This window comes from Protopterus annectens, chromosome 3.part1, assembly GCF_019279795.1.
Source record: "Protopterus annectens isolate FY-2018-M chromosome 3.part1, PAN1.0, whole genome shotgun sequence".
NCBI lineage: Eukaryota > Metazoa > Chordata > Ceratodontiformes > Protopteridae > Protopterus > Protopterus annectens.
The window spans coordinates 306,369,901-306,388,978 of record NC_056732.1 but is presented as its reverse complement, the minus strand read 5'-3'; the positions used below and the strand labels follow the sequence as shown (position 1 = coordinate 306,388,978).

At 38.3% G+C, this 19,078-nt stretch overlaps 1 protein-coding gene across 1 annotated transcript in view; it reads left to right on the top strand.

The window, feature by feature from the left end:
• Positions 1 to 14,008, top strand: part of LOC122797665 (PHD finger protein 14-like) — a 488,266-nt gene extending 474,258 nt beyond the window's left edge. The window contains exon 3 of the mRNA XM_044066206.1: positions 13,230 to 14,008. Within this exon, the coding sequence (XP_043922141.1) occupies positions 13,230 to 14,008 (779 nt within the window). The remainder of the gene's footprint in view (positions 1 to 13,229) is intronic.
• The last annotated feature ends 5,070 nt before the right edge of the window (positions 14,009 to 19,078 follow it).

Genomic DNA, 19,078 nt, shown 5'->3' with positions numbered 1-19,078 from the left:
AATAGTGCTATGATCAAACATGACCATTTTCAGCCACATCCTTGGTGAATGCGCACTCACGTGTGGTAACAGTAGAAGAATACAAATAAACCAATTTAGAGCAAATTGTAACAATACAAAAATGACAGTAAATGTATATGTTTTCAATATAAGGAGATTAGCAAATAAAAGTACAATATCACTGTATCTAAACAGGTGAAAGCCACCAGAATAGTGCAGTAGTGGATTTGGTACTGAAGCAAGTGAAAGTGGATATGTACACAAATGAAAGTTGAAGGTTAAAAGAAACACAGGAAGGTAAGTGCTAGGGTGCATTGGGGTGAGAGATTTAGTTTATGTGCACTTTATGGGGTTCTATTCCTGCTCCCTTCCTCTTTCCCATCTGCATAAACAAACTACCTTTAGACCTGGAAAACCTTTCCTTACTTCTTTATACTAATCTCATGGTCCTTTCCTGATTTAACAAATCATTAACAATCCTTCAGAAAGAACTGCAATCTAACTTTTTTCAATATCAATATTTGAATGAGCAACTCTTCCAAAATAACAAAATAAAAGCAATCTCTTTAGAACTAAGCTAAAGCTTAAAAAATTTGTCACCATGACTAATCTTTTATCAATAAAACAACCGCATTAGAAAATTGCTCATCATTTAAATACCTGGGAATATGGCTTGTCCCATCCCTTAACTTCAACCTACACGTAAAAACTCTAGGAAAAAGATTAAACATCTCCTATTTTGGGACAACAAAATCTCCTTTCTTTTCAAATACTTCAGAATAGCAGTAGACAGTGGATTTCTACTAGCCCAAGTAGAATATAGAGTCTCACTAATATGTCTCAAAAAAAAAAAAAAAAAACTCTACAGTGATTCAGTCATCAACAGAATCTGCAGGTTCATCACACTTTCTCCAAAGTACTACTAAACTCCATACTTTTTTCTTTTAATCCAAAAACGGTTCTGCTGGAATCTTACCCTCTGACTCAACAGATTTTCTCTTATCTGAAACCACACCAGCTAGGTGCAGGAGGGCTCAGCTCCATTTGCCCTTCTACCCTACCCTTGTTTCTCACCCACTCCCAGGTTAAACATTTAAACTTCATTAGGTCCACCTACTTCTCTACAGGTAACCAATCAGCTTACATGTAACTCATGACTTCATCTCTTATATCGACCTCCATTAAGTTTTTAACTCACCTTGCACCCCTCAAAACCTTACAAATTAGCCTATATTTTTATGCCGGCTTATCCTCATCCATCTATCTACATTACAAACCTCTCGCTGGAGCCCTGCTCTTAAACTATCTCCAGCACCCCAGTACAGTCATCTCGGTAAAATTAATTTCCCCCACTAACTATTCTCGCACCTACTGTAACACTCAACTTATACTATTTCTATTCCTAAATCTCTCATGCCATTTGGCATGCAACAAGATGTCCTCCAAACTCCTGTCTGAAACCCAACTTGTATGCACCCGAATATATTTATCACAGTTGCATTGCTTTTCTTTATTATCTCACACCTGATATAATACTTAACTTATATTATCTTTATTTTGAGTTCTTAAACCTAGCCTTTCAGGCACAGCAAGCTAAGGTGCAAGTTCCTCCTCTAAGCAGACAGCAGTTACTTATCTACACTATCGTTTTTAAATTTACTAAAATCTCTCCCTCCTCACCTTGCTACTATGCAGCTATTTCACATGCTCATAATACTTCCCCTTCTTCTACGAAATCACTTTACATCTTTGCAATGTATGCTGTCAGCTAACAACAGGCCACCATCTGGAACACAACAGAAATACAACATTTCATTCACGACTTACCCCATAGATGCAAGCCTTTTTATTACTAATTTTAAATACTTCTCAAAAATAACCCCTACCCTTTAAATCAGTATTATAGAAATACATAGTTTATGCCAGACTGAAAATTAAGTATATATCTGCCTACCCCCACTTTCAGCTCATGTTTAAACTATATGGTGATATTCATCCAATCTCTGGTCTGTTCTACTATGCTCATAGTAACCAAGTAAGCTATAATAATAGCGCCACCTCTACTGCTCCTAACCTACACTTACAGGCAGAGCTATGCGTATATCATATAAATTTGCTTAGCATATGTATCAAGTACCCAAATTACTTGCCTGGATAGTTCAGCACACTCCTGATTTCGTTATAATCATGGAAGCATGGCTAAAACAAGATGTGAAAGGTGAAGAAATCACATTGTCAAGTTGTAACATTTTTAGAGTAGATAGATTAAAGTCTACATGAATGCAGTAGTACCCCCCCCCCCATTCTTCTAGTTTGTCCCATCTGAAGAATGTGGAAATTCTCCTTTCTTCACTGCAACATAACTGTAAAAAACTATGCATAATAGGCTTATTTTTACCCTCGGCTAGTAATGTAAAGATTGCTGAAAAGTAACTGTATTGAGCATCAGTAAACATTTCAAATGAAACCATAATGCTGGGCAACTTTAAGCTTGACTTCTCATACTGAATAGTACTAACTCTTACATTCCACAAACCTGTGCTGCTTCGACCAACTTACCTTCACACCTACCAGGCATGACAAAAGTCATAGTAAACCTTCAGCCATTAATTGGATACTCACCTATACCCCAAGCAAAATCATTGGCACTGGCTTCCTCACTGAAACTGTAAGTGTCATCTAACCTACTTTTGTCATTAGACAGCATACTACCATAACTAAAAAAATATCAGTGCAACCTAGCCAGAAATCTAATTTCAGCATAACCAGGCTAAAAATCTTCAACTCCCATTTGATGAAGGAGTATCTCTTTTTAACACAACCTCCATTTAAATCCTACATGAACTAGCTCCAGTCAGATTGAAAGGAGCTAAATTCAATCTGGTTCCATGGCCATCTAAACAAACCAAGAAATAATGAAGCAGAGACAGAACATGAAAAATATGGGGAAAAAATTAACCTGATGCAAACTGTCTAGTATATAAACACCTCAGGAATTTCACTAAACATGAGGTAAAAGAAGACAAGAAGACTTATTATATTCCTATTCAGACCAAAAACACAGTAACTCCTCTTCTGGTCACCATTAAATCATCTTCAACGTTCATGACAAGTTAGCCAGCCCCCACTTTTAGGTTTCAGAGAACTATGCCTCCCATTCTAACACTCACTTTGTACATTGTGTTACTTCTGTCTTGACTAACTCAAATTATTCCTCACCTTCACCTCCTTCATCTCCAGCAAACCAAAATAGACCTGTCCTCTTCAATACCATCCCTAACTTCACCATCAAAAGGCTACTTCAAAAACTAAAATCCACTACTTTTGCTCCAGACATCCTTCTAGCTAAATACATTAAAATGGCAGCTTATGTGATAGCACTCTCAGTTCTCATTCTGATAAACTGCTCCATAAAGGAAAACTTCCTGCCCACCATATGGAACAAATCGTATATACTACCCTTGTACAATACAGCCCTCTCCACATGTAGGCCCATAGCCATTTATCCCCATTATCTAAAGTACTGTAAAAATAGTTTCACATCCAGGTTCTTAAATTCCTCTCCGACAATAATCTTATGTCAACAATTCAGCATGTCTTCTGACCAAACTACAGCAAAAATACCACTCTACTCAGCTTTATCATTACCATAAATCAAAACAGAAACTAAGGAAATAATCTCCTCTGAATTATTTGACCTATCAAAAGCTTTCAACTCAATTTGCAATCCAAAACTTGTACAGTAACTCTCTACAGATGGTCTGGCAACTCCATCCCTCTCCTAGTTTGAAAGCTGTCTATCCAGTAGGTTACAGTATGTGAAATGGCAAAGTTCCTGCTCCTCCCTTCTCCCAGTCTCTGTGGGTGCCCCCAGGGTTCTATTTGTGGACTTCTGCCATTTAATGTCTTTATAAACAAGCTCCATTCCACCAGTAATCGTGCCACCTTAATACAGTATGCAGATGACTCTACTCTCATCAGCACAGCCAAAGAACTAGATGTACTGAAGCAAGTAACTCGAGAATCACCCACCTTGATCGAAATGTGGCTGTCAAACTCCCAGCTACTCCTTATTTCTAAAATAAAATCCAAACTTATGCTGTTCACTGCCAAGCAATCATAAGGCTGCCTTCACATATGTCCGCAATCTAAAGGGAAGCACCCAGATCTGCTCAGAACTGGTGGTCAAGGACACTGCATACACAAAAGCTGTAGATATAGCCAACCTGCTGGCAGACAGGTTTAGTGAAAACTTTACTCCACTGTCCCTCCATCAGTAAAACAGGACATCCCCAGTACTTGCCCCCCTCCCCTTATCTCTAGGGAGCAAGTGAGAAGAAAGCCACTGGCAGCCAAAAGGCGCTGAGATAACAATTTCAAAAGTGTAAACCAATAAATCAAAGCGACCACCACAATTATTAGCATAAAATGTTAATAAAAGGATAAGCACTTTTGCACAATCAGTGCTTTATCAGAGCCACATGCAAAATGAAATAAAAGAATGTTTTAATATATGTATTAGATAAAATACAAAACATTCAAGAAGGAGGCAATTCATTCTGCCTTGTACTCCTCCTGCATTCCCAGACTGTGGAATTACTTACCTCTTCCATTAAAACAAATGAACAACATTAAGCTCTTGGACTCCTGGATATGCGCCTTCTCTACACCAGGCTAGTCTCTCAATGCATACTTGAGGAGATAATAGTGCTGTTTGCTCTTCCTTCTTTCTCTCCTACCTTCTGCTTAGAACTTGATACACCTTTTGTCTGCAGTGACACTTCCCATCCTACTGAGCCTCTCTTCTCCTTTTCACACATAATACCCCTGAATTCTGTCCAATTATATTGTTTTTCTTCTTCTTCTGAACACTTCATTGTGAAATCAGATTTTATTTAAACTAATAATCTGCTTTTAGCTGTACTGTACTGTATCCAAGTATTTCTGTTTTGATTTTAAGTATTACTTTTGAAAATCAACCTCTAATTACTTCTGAAGATCAGCCTGTGTAATTAGTGATTGTACTGTTTTGGAGCTTTTCTCTTAGGACTTCTGCTGAAAAGGGGCACCTGTTTTGCCCAATCAGGTCATCCTGGTAAACAGATACTAATAAATAAATAAATAACATGCTGGTAAACAAATGGTAATACATAAATAAATCAATAACACCATTGCACAGAACTGCAAAAAGCAAAATGAATCCCAGACAAACAAAAATCTAACTTGCTGTTATGCTCTCAAACCTTCAAACTCCTACATAGCCACACAATTTCCTCTCCGTCAACCATACTAATAAGGGAACCCTCTTCCTGCAATGTCATTAATCAAAGCCACAAATGCCCTCCTCTATAGGCTGCTAAAAATAAACAGCAATTAATGCATCATTATTTCTTCTTACTTGGCCCTAAAATATGTGCATTTATTCCTGCCAAGCTCAAAGAAACATCTTCATAGCTAAAATTCCAAGCACAAGTAGAACATTATCTTTGTGATAGTGCTTCATGCAAATTTCACCACTCTGGACTTTTGTTACCCAACAGAATCTTGCTTTACTTAATTAGTCTGTGACGCCCTGCACTGGCCCAGTAATCAAGGAGCTTCAATCCTCACCGCTAGCATCAGTGTGGGGCGTCCACATTGGGAGGATAACAAGTACACACACGGTAAAGTACAATTTCCCTTAAGAGCACACAGAGACTACAGTCAGTCTGGGGCTGCTTTCTCTCTTTCTCTCCAGATCCCCAATAAGACACAGCTATAGGGTTCAGATGTCAGCCGAATGGTCAAGCGAAAACCTCCAGCACCCTCTCTGTCCAACCAGTGCTTCCTGTCCTTGCCCACGTAACTGACACACACACACTTTGAGATTTGATTTATACACAAACCCTCCTGGGGAAGGCTGGCACAGGTTCTCCAGCTATGCCCCCTTCTGTCTGGACTATATGGTAGTACCAACTGCCACCAACCACTCTTATCAGCTACTGTAAAGGCCCTTACCAAAGGGTGCCCAATTCTACTGTGCAATGTTATTATTAACCAAATAGTAAACGTGATGAACAGCAAGGCTATTGGAGTGGCTTGTACAGTGTCACCAAATACATGCAAGTACTCTAAAAGCTTAAATTATCTCTACATAAAACAAACAGTAAAAAGGTTTTAAAATATTTAATAATGCTAAAAACACAAGACATTACTCTTTGATTTGACACAGTGACAATAGAGAGTTCAAAAATCACAGGAAATATTTTAAAGCAACATTGTAGGACAGTCTGACATAAATATAGAAAACATGTAGACTAATCTTGCTATTTCTATCCATCTGTAAGAGCAATACTAATATCTAAATTCTACTTACAGAGCAAAGCAAGTGCTGCTGAGTTCTTGTCCACTTCAGAACAAAATACAAATGCACTCTTTCTCTCTGAGATGATCTTAAATTGATAATACACATTACTGCTGAGTAATTTCAGATTAACATCATTCTTGTCACCTCTCCTTAAGTTCCCATGCTAACAGAACTTAAAATGTAACATTTCTTTATGATCTGCAGCTGCCAGAAAGTCACAGCAATAAAAGACACTTTACATGTGAAACCTAGTAATTATCTGTAAACCAAAAAAACAAAAGTCGGAACAAACACCACGCCTCAGGAAAGCACAGACACTAGTTTAAGCTTTCATTCACATTTAATAACCGTGAACTTCTTCAGAAAACATCCGTTTACCCTTACATCATACTTAAATACTTAATCAGCAAAATCACATGATTAATTAACAATTCAACATAAAAATTAAAGATGCAATTTTTAAAAAAAACAATATACACTGTGTGAGACACATTCACATACTAAAAAGACATGTCAAAATATATGTCTAAGTATAATAATTGATACTTTACATGCCTTATAAAAAACATTTTAAATTAATGACATCATTAAGACCTGGCGCACTATCAGCGCCCAAACGTATCTGCCATATACTTTCTTTGCATTCTAGTCTGGCTTTATAATCTCCTGAAAACATTTTAGAACTCACACTGTCCAGCACTGAAAAAACAAACTTCTTGAAATGTTTACACACCCTAGCATGCCTAGCTAAAGCATTTTTATCATCTCCCTTCCTTATTGCCAACTGATGCTCATATATACGTCCTTTTAGGCATCTAATAGTTTTTCTGACATAATAGCATGAACAAGAAAGGCACTGTGCCACGTAAACTATCATGTCACTGTTGCAATTAAAAAACCACTAGTCCAAACTGTCTTTTTGTTGTTTGAAAAAAACTGAAGATGTATTACTTGTATATCTGCACTGCCTACAGTTGTTACACGCATAACTACCCTTTTTCTGCAATGGATTTGTAGTGATGTTGTTATTAACATTTGATCCTTGTTCCAACAAACTCTTTATATTAATCACCTTCTTATAGGTGAAAGACGGACAAGGGCCAATAACCTTGGTCAATTCTGAATTACCTAAAATAATTTTCCAATTGTCTGTTATTATACTCCTAATAAACCCCATTTCATGTGTAATTGGTAAAGGAAATGAACAACTAAATCCTGAAGTAGTACCTGTACTGTTGTTCAAACCAATGTTATTTACCCACTGTCCACTAATACTCTTTAAAATGGGAATAGCCTCATCACTTAGAAGTAAAACTTCCTTTTCTATCCTTTTTAACCATTCTGATTTGTACCCTCTAGCTTCAAAAAGGCATCTTAGTTTAACCACTTCATACAAGAACAAATCATCACTACAGGTTAATCTACTCAACTTAATTAATTGTCCTTTAACCACCCCCTTCATGTGTGGTGGATGAAGGCTATCCGTATGTAGGTATTAGTTTGCAAATATGGATTTCCTATAACTACTGCTATGAAAGCTTTTATTATAGTAGTTATAAGTTAAATGCAAATCCAAAAAATCTAGACTTTCACCAAATCCACTAATAATAAATTTAAAAAAAATAGTAGAATCATTCAAATCTGAGACAAAATTAACAAATTCTTCATAGTCACCCTTCCATAAGAAAAACAAATCGTCAATGTAGCGGCGATGTAATAGAATTTTTTTCTGCCAAAATGTTTGTAACTAGAAATTTCTTCTCCCAGTTGGCCATTACCAAATTAGCAAATGCAGGAGCCACCCTCACTCCCATTGCCACTCCCGACATTTGCTTGTAGAAATTGCCATTAAAAAGAAAAAAATTGTTATCTAAAACTATATTCATAAGCGTACAAACAGTATTGATCTTCGTTCCAGTAATTATCTGTGTCTTAAGACAGTAGAAAGAATTTCCAGCTGCAGACATCCTGTCTCCTAGCTTGAGATCACACATGGTCGTAAAATTCTTTACTTCTCAGCAGGGTGCTCTGTGGTTACATTTTTGAAGCTCAGCACATAACATAGTTTTCTTACATTTGTCAAACAAGCCTGTGGATCATATTAATATTTACAAGGACATAAAATTGTGTACAAAATTCTGTCTAGATGGGCAGGCATCCCCTCAGTTTATCACATAGTGTGCCTGCTTATAAGTTTTTATGTTATCATTTGCTAAAGCAGCTAACTCAAGAGTCAGTCTGACTTTACTATATGGGAACCATCCCTTTGGTCGAATGCTCAGAGTGCTGAATGTTTGTAATGCTGTCACAAGAGATGGAATAATAAAGTGATCATAGAATGTTAGCATTACTTAGTGGAAAGTTGTGGTATAGCAGGGATTGGGAATTTGCCCTTTCCCTGCTGTTGTGTAAACTTTGAGATGATATTTACAAATAGCAGGAAGGTGCAGAGTGTGCTTGTTTTTTGTTTTTATTTATTTTTTTTAGTATTTGACTTTCAATCTTTTTTGATCGATCAATTTAGGTTGTTCTTGTGTCTTTTCAGTTATAGGTAGTACACATACATATTTACTTTTGTATATTCCTACATAGGTGTGACTGCTACTGCAGTCCATATTGTATATAGGGATTGTTTCTGTTTGTATTGGCATGCTTATCATAGTTATCTTGCCATTACCATATTGTATGCACATTTTTGCTTTCTTTATTTAATTATCTCCTGACAGAGACTGAAATTGGTCTTTTTTGATCAGTGCCCTAGTTATCAAATTCAGATAAATAAATAAGCTTCTGGGTGCTACTAATATGCATGTTTACAGTGGTGTTCCAGGCTTGTAGCTTTGGAGTTCTGTTAGGGATAGCTCCACTTCTTAGGTCTTCTACTTCGGAGTGCACTTGTTTTCTGAAAACTTGTCTTACTTGTGGCTTGGTCTGTCTCCTCCTCCCATTTTCCTTGTAAAGGTGAACCCCCGTCCCTGGCTAGACCTTTCTCACAGTTTCTGCAGTGAGTGGAGGAGGACGTCTGACTTCTGAGAGTGCTTCCTCTTTTTGATAAAATTATTTTCTTCCTTCTTGAGAGATGGATGGTTCTTAGCTGGACTTCTGCCTCTTGTGCTGATATAGTGAGGGTTTTTCAGTCTCCTTTACCTCTTGTGGTGGTGAGGCATTGGTATTTTTTTTAACACATCACTTAAAAGACATAGGCACATATGCATTAATTGAAAAGAAAACAAAATGTGTTTTCTTTTTCAAACATTATACATTGCATATGTTTTCTTTCTTTTTAACCGTTAGCATTCACTCCAACTTTACATAAATTGCCCATTTCCTTCCTTCACTTAAATCTCATTCCTCCTCCTGACTATTATTCTGCATGTATCGTACCTACCAGTTCTGTTTATTTCTATGCAATTTGCTCCTTTCCTTTTCTAAACATCATACCTCCGGTTCTTTTATCTCTTTTACAATTTTCAGTATTTCATTTACAGTTGGTTTAGATTTTGATTTCCATTTTCTAGTAATTGCTGTTTTTGGCAACAAGTAGTATTAAACTTGGTAAGGCCTTACTCTGTTTCTGCAGTTCAGATCCTGTGTCCCAGCCGAAAAGAATAATTTCCTTAGGTACAGGCATTTGCATTCTCAACATTAATGGGCAGAGTACATTGTAAGGAATTAATAAACACTACAAACTCATTACACTCTCAGAAAACATTTTCCCAGTTAACTCTGCCTTTCCCATCAGATGTGCATTTACTGTCTACACGAGGAAAAATGTTTCTGAAGTCTGCTAGGGTATAAAAATACTTATGCAACACTTCCAAGCAAGATCTTAAACCTTGTGGATTTTGTTGCATATTTGAGAATCATATAGATTTCCTCCCAGTGTTCCTTTGTAAACTGCCTTTACAATGTCTCCTCTTAATATTGTCTAACCTCCTCTGATTGATTCCTATAGCTATTATGCAATATTTTATGTGCCCCACTAATTATTTATTTTTGTTAACAGCAGCTTTTGTTATACATTCCACTAAAAAGTTTACCACAACCAGGCTTTTACTTAGCAGCCCCACCATCCCTTTTCTTTGCCTGTAGTCTGATATCACTCTTTGGTAAGGAAGGCGGTCTCTGATCTGCAATCCAAACTTCTGCTTGGCCTCATTCCAGCTCTATTACCTTTCCCACACTAGTTAGTAACTCCCAATACATGAGTCCCATTACCATTTTTTCCAGTAAATTCCTGCCCCCACTTTCCTATTTTAGATACTCATATTTACAGTCACCCTTACTGGCAAAATCTCATTTCCATTGTTGGTTTACTTTTAAAAACGCTTTCTGCTTCTTATGAATATAACAATCTGTATGGTGGTTGTTTTTCTTCTTAAGGGTCTGTATCCTAAATCATCTTTCGTTTTTTATTTCTTGAACGTGGACGGGGAGAGTGGCGCATTGGTCTCTTGGTACCTATGGAAATTTCATCTCTAGGCTGTAGTCTTCCCCAGTTCTGTAAGACTAGCTGCCTCTATCACTCATTTGGTGTGCCCTTGGCAAGCTTGGTTGCCAAGACCTTGGGGTCTGTAATGCTCCTTTGCCAGCCAGCTTTCCTTCTGTATTGCAGCTTTGGAGATGACCCCCCTTGCCTTCTTTTTCTTTCTCAGTATGTATCCTCTTAGCCTTTTTGCTGGTTCTGGTATGGGTCTTTGGTTCCTTTAGTCCAAGTTGTTTTAGAGCTCAGTAGTAACATAATCATAGGATCCATCGAGTTAGGTTCTTTGTGTTCAGTATCTGATACAGTAAGAAATATATGTTTTATCAAGCATCGAGAACCATCCCTGCTGAGTCAGGAATACCTTCCTTCAGTCCCCCTATAAGTGGGTAGTTCCTACAACTGGCCTTTACTGTTGACTTCTCTGTAAATCAGACAAACTATGTGTATATATATATATATATATATATATATATATATATATATATATGTATATATATGTATATACCTTCATCACTTGTCAGTATAGGGGATGCCATTCCTTCATTGTTCTTGATTTGTATGAGGATACTCACTGGAAGCACTGGGATAAACTGGCAGGTATAGTGAGCAAGCTATGTAGATGGTATTTATCATCATGACTTGCCTTTTCATTAATATGCGTTTGTCACTGAGCACAGGAAATTCTGGAAAAGATGCTGCTTACTGATTTGACGGACAGAATAAACTCAATCATAGGACATTTCTGGGAGGATTCTTTTTGTAGATCAGCTTATATGGTAAGGATGCATCTTTTATGTCCTAAGCTAACAGCATTACTACATAAACTGAACTAAACACAAAATGTGTATGCAGAGCTGTTGCTGTGGTATGTATACAGTATGGTCAGACTCCTTATTCTGGGATACTTGTCAGGCAGTTTGTCTCAGTGCAGTCTGTTAGATTCTGTTTCTCACTCTGCTCCTGTGCTGCAAGCCAGACATGTTGCTGTTTGACTGGAGGAGTAACAGTGTAGAATTTTATTTTTAAGGAGGGTGTTTGTGTAGAGATTTGTTATCCCCATATAAGCAGGTTGAGGACTACAGAAACAGATTATTTACTGGTAGTGAAAGGATAAATTAGAGAACTGGTTCAGACTTCTTAAGAACATTCTTTCAGTGTGGGGAATGTGACCTGTCTCATCCTTACTATTTTTATTATGGAGTTATATTCGCTTGGCAATCGTTTTGCATTTGTGCATTGATTGCAAACAAAATGGTTCTGTTTAAATGTATTACATTTGAAATACTGTGATTATGTAGGTCTGAGCATGTAGAAAGCTCAAAAGTTTTTTTATTCTGCGGTGGGGGACCCCCCCCCATACACGCACACACACAGGCATTGTAGGATTTCCTGCCATACCATTTTATATAATCCCTGTAATGACAACACCCTAGGGTAAAGTTATTTTGAGCTTTTGTACTTTTCAGCATGTTTGACTGCAGTATTCTAAGCTGCTCTCCCTGTGTTAGGTCCTGCACAGAGTACTAGTTGGGAATTTAACCACTGGCATTTTATTTGCTGTAGAACTGCACAGTAGGTACTCATCCATAATTTATGTAACCCCTCTTGACAGAAGTAATTTTTCTCTGCAAGGTAAATGTAAGAAGTGACTTGGGTTAAAAATAATAATAATATTGGCTAGCAGCTATTTTCTTCTTGCCATCCCCAGGATCGTGGACAATTACTTCCCTTCGTTCATTCCACTGACTTGTTTGCTTCTGTGTCACTGTGAAAGCCAGACACCTTACGCTTGAGCAAGAGCTTGTAGCTCATGTATTACCTGGCTGGTGGCCTCGTCAGCCAATTTGTTCCCCAGAGTTAGTAGGCCAGACTTTGGGGTCTTGCAGACGCCCCTCCTTAACCCTTTGGGGGATCCTAACCCTGTGACAGTTCACTTGTACTCCACACATGCTGCCTACTGCAGGAAAGCATGTATCCCTCTATGCACTTTTTTTCCTCTGCCTTAGTGCAATGCTCCAGTCCAGTGCTGAGTAAGTCTGTTGCCACATGTAGTGCTCCCTTGTGGTGACATACATGTAGTAAGCCAGATCCACTTCCCTCCCCTCTTTTCCCCCATGATGGGCAGGCCTGCAACAGCTGCTCACTGCCATCCTACTGGCTCATCCTCTTCATCACCTGTGCAGGGAACATGAATTATCTGGGTCACAGTCAAGGTTTTATCCTTCTGCACTGTGGAAATGGGCCTAAATTTGTGTGTGTATATTAAATATTAATTGTGATTGGAAGGAGTTTGCCTTTGTAACATTAATGTCATTCATTCAGAGTAGTAATTAAAAAAGAATCCCTTTTTGTTATTAACATTTCCTTGAAGTCACAGTGTTCTTATCTGTTTGACAGATTCTGATGGAAGTGGCAATGCAAGTGAGGAAGAATCAAAAGACATTGAGGAGGGTTCTGGTAGTGATGCAGAAGATGCTATGTTGGAAGAAAACTCAGAAGGTAAAGAACTTATAGAAGAGGAGGAGGAGGATGATGATGAAGAGGAAGATGAGGAAGAAGAAGAGTCTAAAAGTTCAGCGGCTGAAGAAACACATGTTATAGAAAAAACAGAGGAGCACCTCTCTGAGCAGAACTTTGATAGTGACAGCAAAAGGAAGAAAAAAGAAACAACTGTGGAAGCAGAAGTAACCGAGCCAACATCTGAACCCAAAAAGTGGAATCTGCGTAGGAACAGACCTTTATTGGACTTTATAACTATGGAAGACCTTAATGATATTGATGACTATGACAGTGAGGATGACAATGACTGGAGACCCACTGCTGGAAGAAAGAAAGGAAAAGTTGCCACGCAGAAAGGAGGAAATGATGGTAGTGCTGCTGCTGATGAAGATGATGGAAGCTGTAGTGAAGATGATGACAATGATGATGATGATGATGACGATGACGACGATGACGATGAGGAAGATGAGGATAGCAGTGATAGTGAAGAAGAGAGCAAGAAAAAGAAAAGTAGACTTAAAGCTCCTAGCAGAAATAGTGGTGATGATGATGAATTGACCAATGACAGCTTTACTCCTTCACAGACTAAAAGCAATGAGGTAAGTACTTTTATAACACTACTATGTATATTGTCAAAATACAACAATATTTTCTTTTTATCTTCTAAATTGAAGTAATTCAAACTATTGCATATAGAAGTTTGGCAGATTGTTGGTGAATTTTGTAAAATTGTTTTGGCTTGGAAGGATTGCTTTACTTATTCCCATCTAGAAGTTATTTCTGTATAGCCAGCATTGTTTCAGTACTACTAATACCACACTGGCCTGTTTTGGTTGCAGAAGCAGTTTGAGTATGTAACCCCATTTATAGGGCATATTATCTTAGTCATGAAGATTATATTCAAACAAGGACATCAGTTTAGAGGTGCTGAAAAAGCAGTAACTTTTAACAAGGAAGCCTAGTAGAAGTGAGTCTGAGAGATAAAAAAATGGAGACTCCTTGCAGCTGTTATTGCTATTTTGTTTAGTTTAACTAGTTTGAAATACATTTGTAGACTTTGAACGAGGGAGTTTACCTCCATTTATTGTTTAGCAGAATTCTCAGTACCCACATTCATGGTAACAGACAGACCATCTGGACCCATACCAGCATTTACTGAACTTGACTTAAGGGGTTTGTTCAGTATTATAGGCAGTTTGTTTTCCCACAGCTTTCATCATGTGGATCTTCTCCATACATTAATGATAAGAAAATCCGACTTCTGTTGGTGATGATGGCATAATGTCTTCCAAACATTTGATGTGTGTTTGTGTGTTAACAGGTACCAGAGTAGGGCAGTCACCAACTTTTACATCTTCTGCCATAGACCTGTTCCATTGTTACTGACCGTGAATGTGTCAGCACCCCTTGCCTCTTTCATCCATTCAAAACTCAAGGTTTTTCCCTGTTACCATGCTTAGATGAAATTGGAAGCTGCTTGTTTAATGAAATCTTGGAAAGTGAGATGATGCCTGTGGAATGGAGAAAAAGTGTTTTGGTGCCGATTTTTAAGAATAAGGGTGATGTGCAAAGCTGTAGTAACTAGAGAGGGATTAAATTGATCAGTCACAGCATGAAGTTATGGGAAAGAGTAGTGGAAGCTAGGTTAAGACGGGACGTGATGATTAGTGATCAACAGTATGGTTTTGGGAAAGAGCACTACAGATGCAATGTTTACTCTGAGATTGTTGATGGAGAAGTACAGAGAAGGTCAGAAGGAGTTGCATTGTGTTTTTGTAGACTTAGAGAAAGCATATGACAGGGTGCCTAGAGATGAGTTGTGGTATTTTATGTGGAAGTCAGGAGTGTCAGAGAAGTATGTAAGAGTGGTACAGGATATGTACGAGGGTAGTGTGACAGCGGTGAGGTCTGCAGTGGGAGTGACGGATGCTTTTAAGGTGGAGGTGGGATTACATCAAGGATGAGCTCTGAGCCCTTTCTTATTTGCAGTGGTGATGGACAGGTTGACAGATGAGATCAGACAGGACTCCCCGTGGACTATAATGTTTGCAGATGACATTGTGATCTGTAGTGAGAGTAGGGAACTGGTGGAGGAGAACCTGGAGAGATGGAGATATGCTCTAGAGAGAAGAGGAATGAAGGTCAGCAGGACTAAGACAGAATATATGTGTGTGAATGAGAGGTAGGATAGAGGAATGGTGATGATGCAAGGAGTAGAGGTGGCGAAGGTGGATGAGTTTAAATACTTGGGATCAGTAGTTCAGAGTTATGGTGAGTGTGGAAGAGAGGTGAAGACGAGCGTACAGACAGGATGGAGTGGGTGGAGGAGTGTCAGGAGTGATTTGTGACAGACGAGTACCAGTAAGACTAAAAGGGAAGGTCTACAAGAGAGTATTGAGACCAGCTATGTTACATGGGTTGGAGACAGTGGCATTGACAAAAAGGCCGGAGTTACAGCTGGATGTGGCAGAGTTAAAGATGTTAAGATTTGCACTGGTTGTGACGAGGGTGGACAGGATTAGGAATAAGTATATTAGAGGGTCATCCCAGGTTGGAAGGTTTGGAGACCAAGCCAGAGAGGCAAGATTACATTGGTTTGGACATGTGCTGAGGAGGGATGCTGAGTATATTGGGAAAAATATGCTAAGGATGAAGCTACCAGCTAACAGGAAAAGAGGAAGGCCTAAGATAAAGTTTATGGATGTGGTGAGAGAGGGCATGCAGGTGGTTGGTGTGACAGAGCAAGATGCAGAGGACAGGAAGAAATGGAAACAGATGATCCGCTGTGGCGACCCCTAATGGGAACAGCCGAAAGAAGATGATGATATAAGAAAAAGAGCATTATCTTGCAGAAATGTTTGTTAGAACAGTGACAGTTTACCAAAGGGATCAGGAGTTCAATCCTATTCCCCACACCTGATATTCCTTAGACCTTGTTAGTCATTAAGTGGCATTGTTACTTCCTAAATTAACTTCATTATAATCTGACCTTTAGTTTTGTGTCCTAAATGTCATCTGCCTTTTCGAAGGTATGGCAAAAAAAAAACATATTTCAGTTGTTAGTAGTAAACCATGGTGTGATGTGGAATGCTGTTCATTAAGTCTTCAGTGCATTGAATTTAGGGTCATAGGTATTTTTCATGGTTAGTAGAAACTTTGCTTACAAAGGGCTGAATCCATTCCCCAGGGACATTTTCATGTTGTTACTTTCTCTTGATCATTCAGTTTGCAGGTTGGCCAGGACCGGCAGGTCTTTTCTCTACTTTTATATTTGTGCTTCTACCAAATTTCAATTTTTAGAATCCGTTCTCACAAAATGGTGGAAGATGACAGCATGTGCACAATCGTATATAGCAAAAATGTACGGCCTTCATCAGGGCAGACTCTTGTGCAGTAAAGTTAATAAATGGACTTTGTCTCACCAGTGTTAAATTGTCATCTTGCTTTAATTTTTCAAACAGTCAAGGGTTTCCCTGATTAAATATTTTTTTGGCCTTTTGCTGCTGCTGTGTATTTGACTTCAGTTGGTGGTCTGTAATAAGCATTGTCCCATTAGTCAGTGCTTTTTGCTGCTTTAAAAGCCTTTAGTCATGTGACTGTGCTTTCCATTCATGAGTAACTCACTTCAATTATTTGGACCTAGTTTCCATTTGTTTAGAACTTTTAATGCCATCCTGCCAGAATGCATTTTTGACCTGAGATTCTTCACAGTGATAGCTGTTGCATAGAGGCTTTCCCACTGAAGTCTGTGAACATGTTTGTGGTAGAGAGCTAGCTCATTAAGACTTGCATTTAGAGTGCATTTCTTGTTTGTTTTTGTTTTGTGCCACTATGAAGCTTATAATTGTGAGCATTCTGAGTGTTTTAGAGACAGAATTAAAATACAAAGATCTTAAGCGTTTGACAGAAAGAGGTACAGAAATAGAAACTGAATGAAATTAAAAATGATGGAAAGAGCAGATAGAAAACTATGTAATTCTTATCTTCTTTACTATCTTTAGTGTCATAGTGAAGTCACAGCTATCCTGGCATTTATTGGACAAAAAGGATGAAAGTCTTTTAAACCACACACATACACGCACACACATGAGCATGTGTGCACACCCACCAATCCCTAGGGACACTTTAGAGGACTGTCAGTTGACCATGGCACGTCTCTGAGATGGTGGAGGAAACAAAAGTACCCACTGAAAATACAGATGGATCTGGGAGGGCAAGCAGACGCTAAGCTAAGGTACCCACCCAGTTACTGAATAAGTCATACCTTTCATCAGTCTGGTGCTTGCTGGAAAGTGTAGATTTTTAAGCTGTATAACAGTGTGCCACAAATTCCCAGTGGCCAGGTAATGTAAGATATCCAGTGTTCAATTTGCCCTCTATGCAACCATCTCACCAAAGTGAATGGCATGAATAATATCATTAGAGAAGTGATTTGTCACATGAGAAGCCTCACCTGCCTGTGCAAACTGCCAACTTCACTTTAGTGCAGAAAAACTGGGCAGTCTAGTATGATTTGATATTTGTAGTTTGGTACTAAAAGAAATAGGAAAAGTGCATGGAGGCAGAATATCACCAGAGTACTCTTTCACTTTTCTGCATATATATGTATGACAGTTGTAAGCTTGTTTATTTTGTAGACTCATGGCATCTGTGTTACATTTTGGCAGAAAGTGCTTCCTATCTCATTTGCTTTGGATGTTTGACTGTTAGAAATGTGCTCAGTTTAGGAATGAAGCAGACTATTTGGGACTGTAAATGCCAGTAAATGCCTGAATTTGTCCGTTACAGACTTGAAAAGGAAAAAAGTCATGGGCATTCAGAACTGCCATATAGCTGAAACACCTGATGTCCTTAAGGGGACATTTGCATATATCCCATGTGCCTCTAATACAAGAGGTTTAAAGAATCACACAGTGGGAACTCCTGTTTGGCTAGATTTTTCTTGTAATATTTACTATTAGTTTCATTAATCCAAAAATTTGTTATGATCCTTGGTGACTTTATGCATTAATTCATAAACTGGCAGTGGTCTGGATGGAGACAGCTGCAGAATGCCCCATAGCCATTTTAAAACCGTTAGGAGTTTTATATAATAGATTTTTGTGATTTTAATTTGGATCTTTCCCCTTAGAGAATTTGGTTTTGATTCTGAAACTGACAGCAGTCTAAACCTTTCCTAGTAGTTATAAGGTTATCCAGGTTTCTGTTTTCTTCCTGATGACCATTGAAAGTAGTGGATCCTTTTCACATTTTGGGAAAACTGAGTTTTTAAAGCTGCACGTTACAGTATACATCAAAGGTGGGAGGATTTTTTTCTTTCTCATTTTCTTTTCCTTTACCATCATCTGCATTTACCTTTACATTTTTTGGGGTTTGTCTGCAGTCTGTCCAATTTTTCTTAAAGGGACAATCCCAGCGTTTCATTGTTTACATTCTGCAATGTTTACCTTGAGCAGTGTGTAATTCTGAGCATGCTCAAGACTTGGCTGTGTAGGATAGGGGGGAGGGTTATCTACAGGAAGTTTCAGCCTTTTAATCACAGTCCTTCTTTTTTCCTGACCTACTCACAACACCTTTTAGGTTGAGCCATTCATTATTTTAGCTTGTGGCTTGTTAATTTCAAAGAAAGGTGTCCTTTAAATGTTTTAATGACCTGCCTTTTCCTGACTTCTAGTTTCTGTGGAAAGGATTAGTAAACAGAGTTATTCAGTCTTTTTTGAGATGTTAATTAGCTTAGCCAGTGGCTT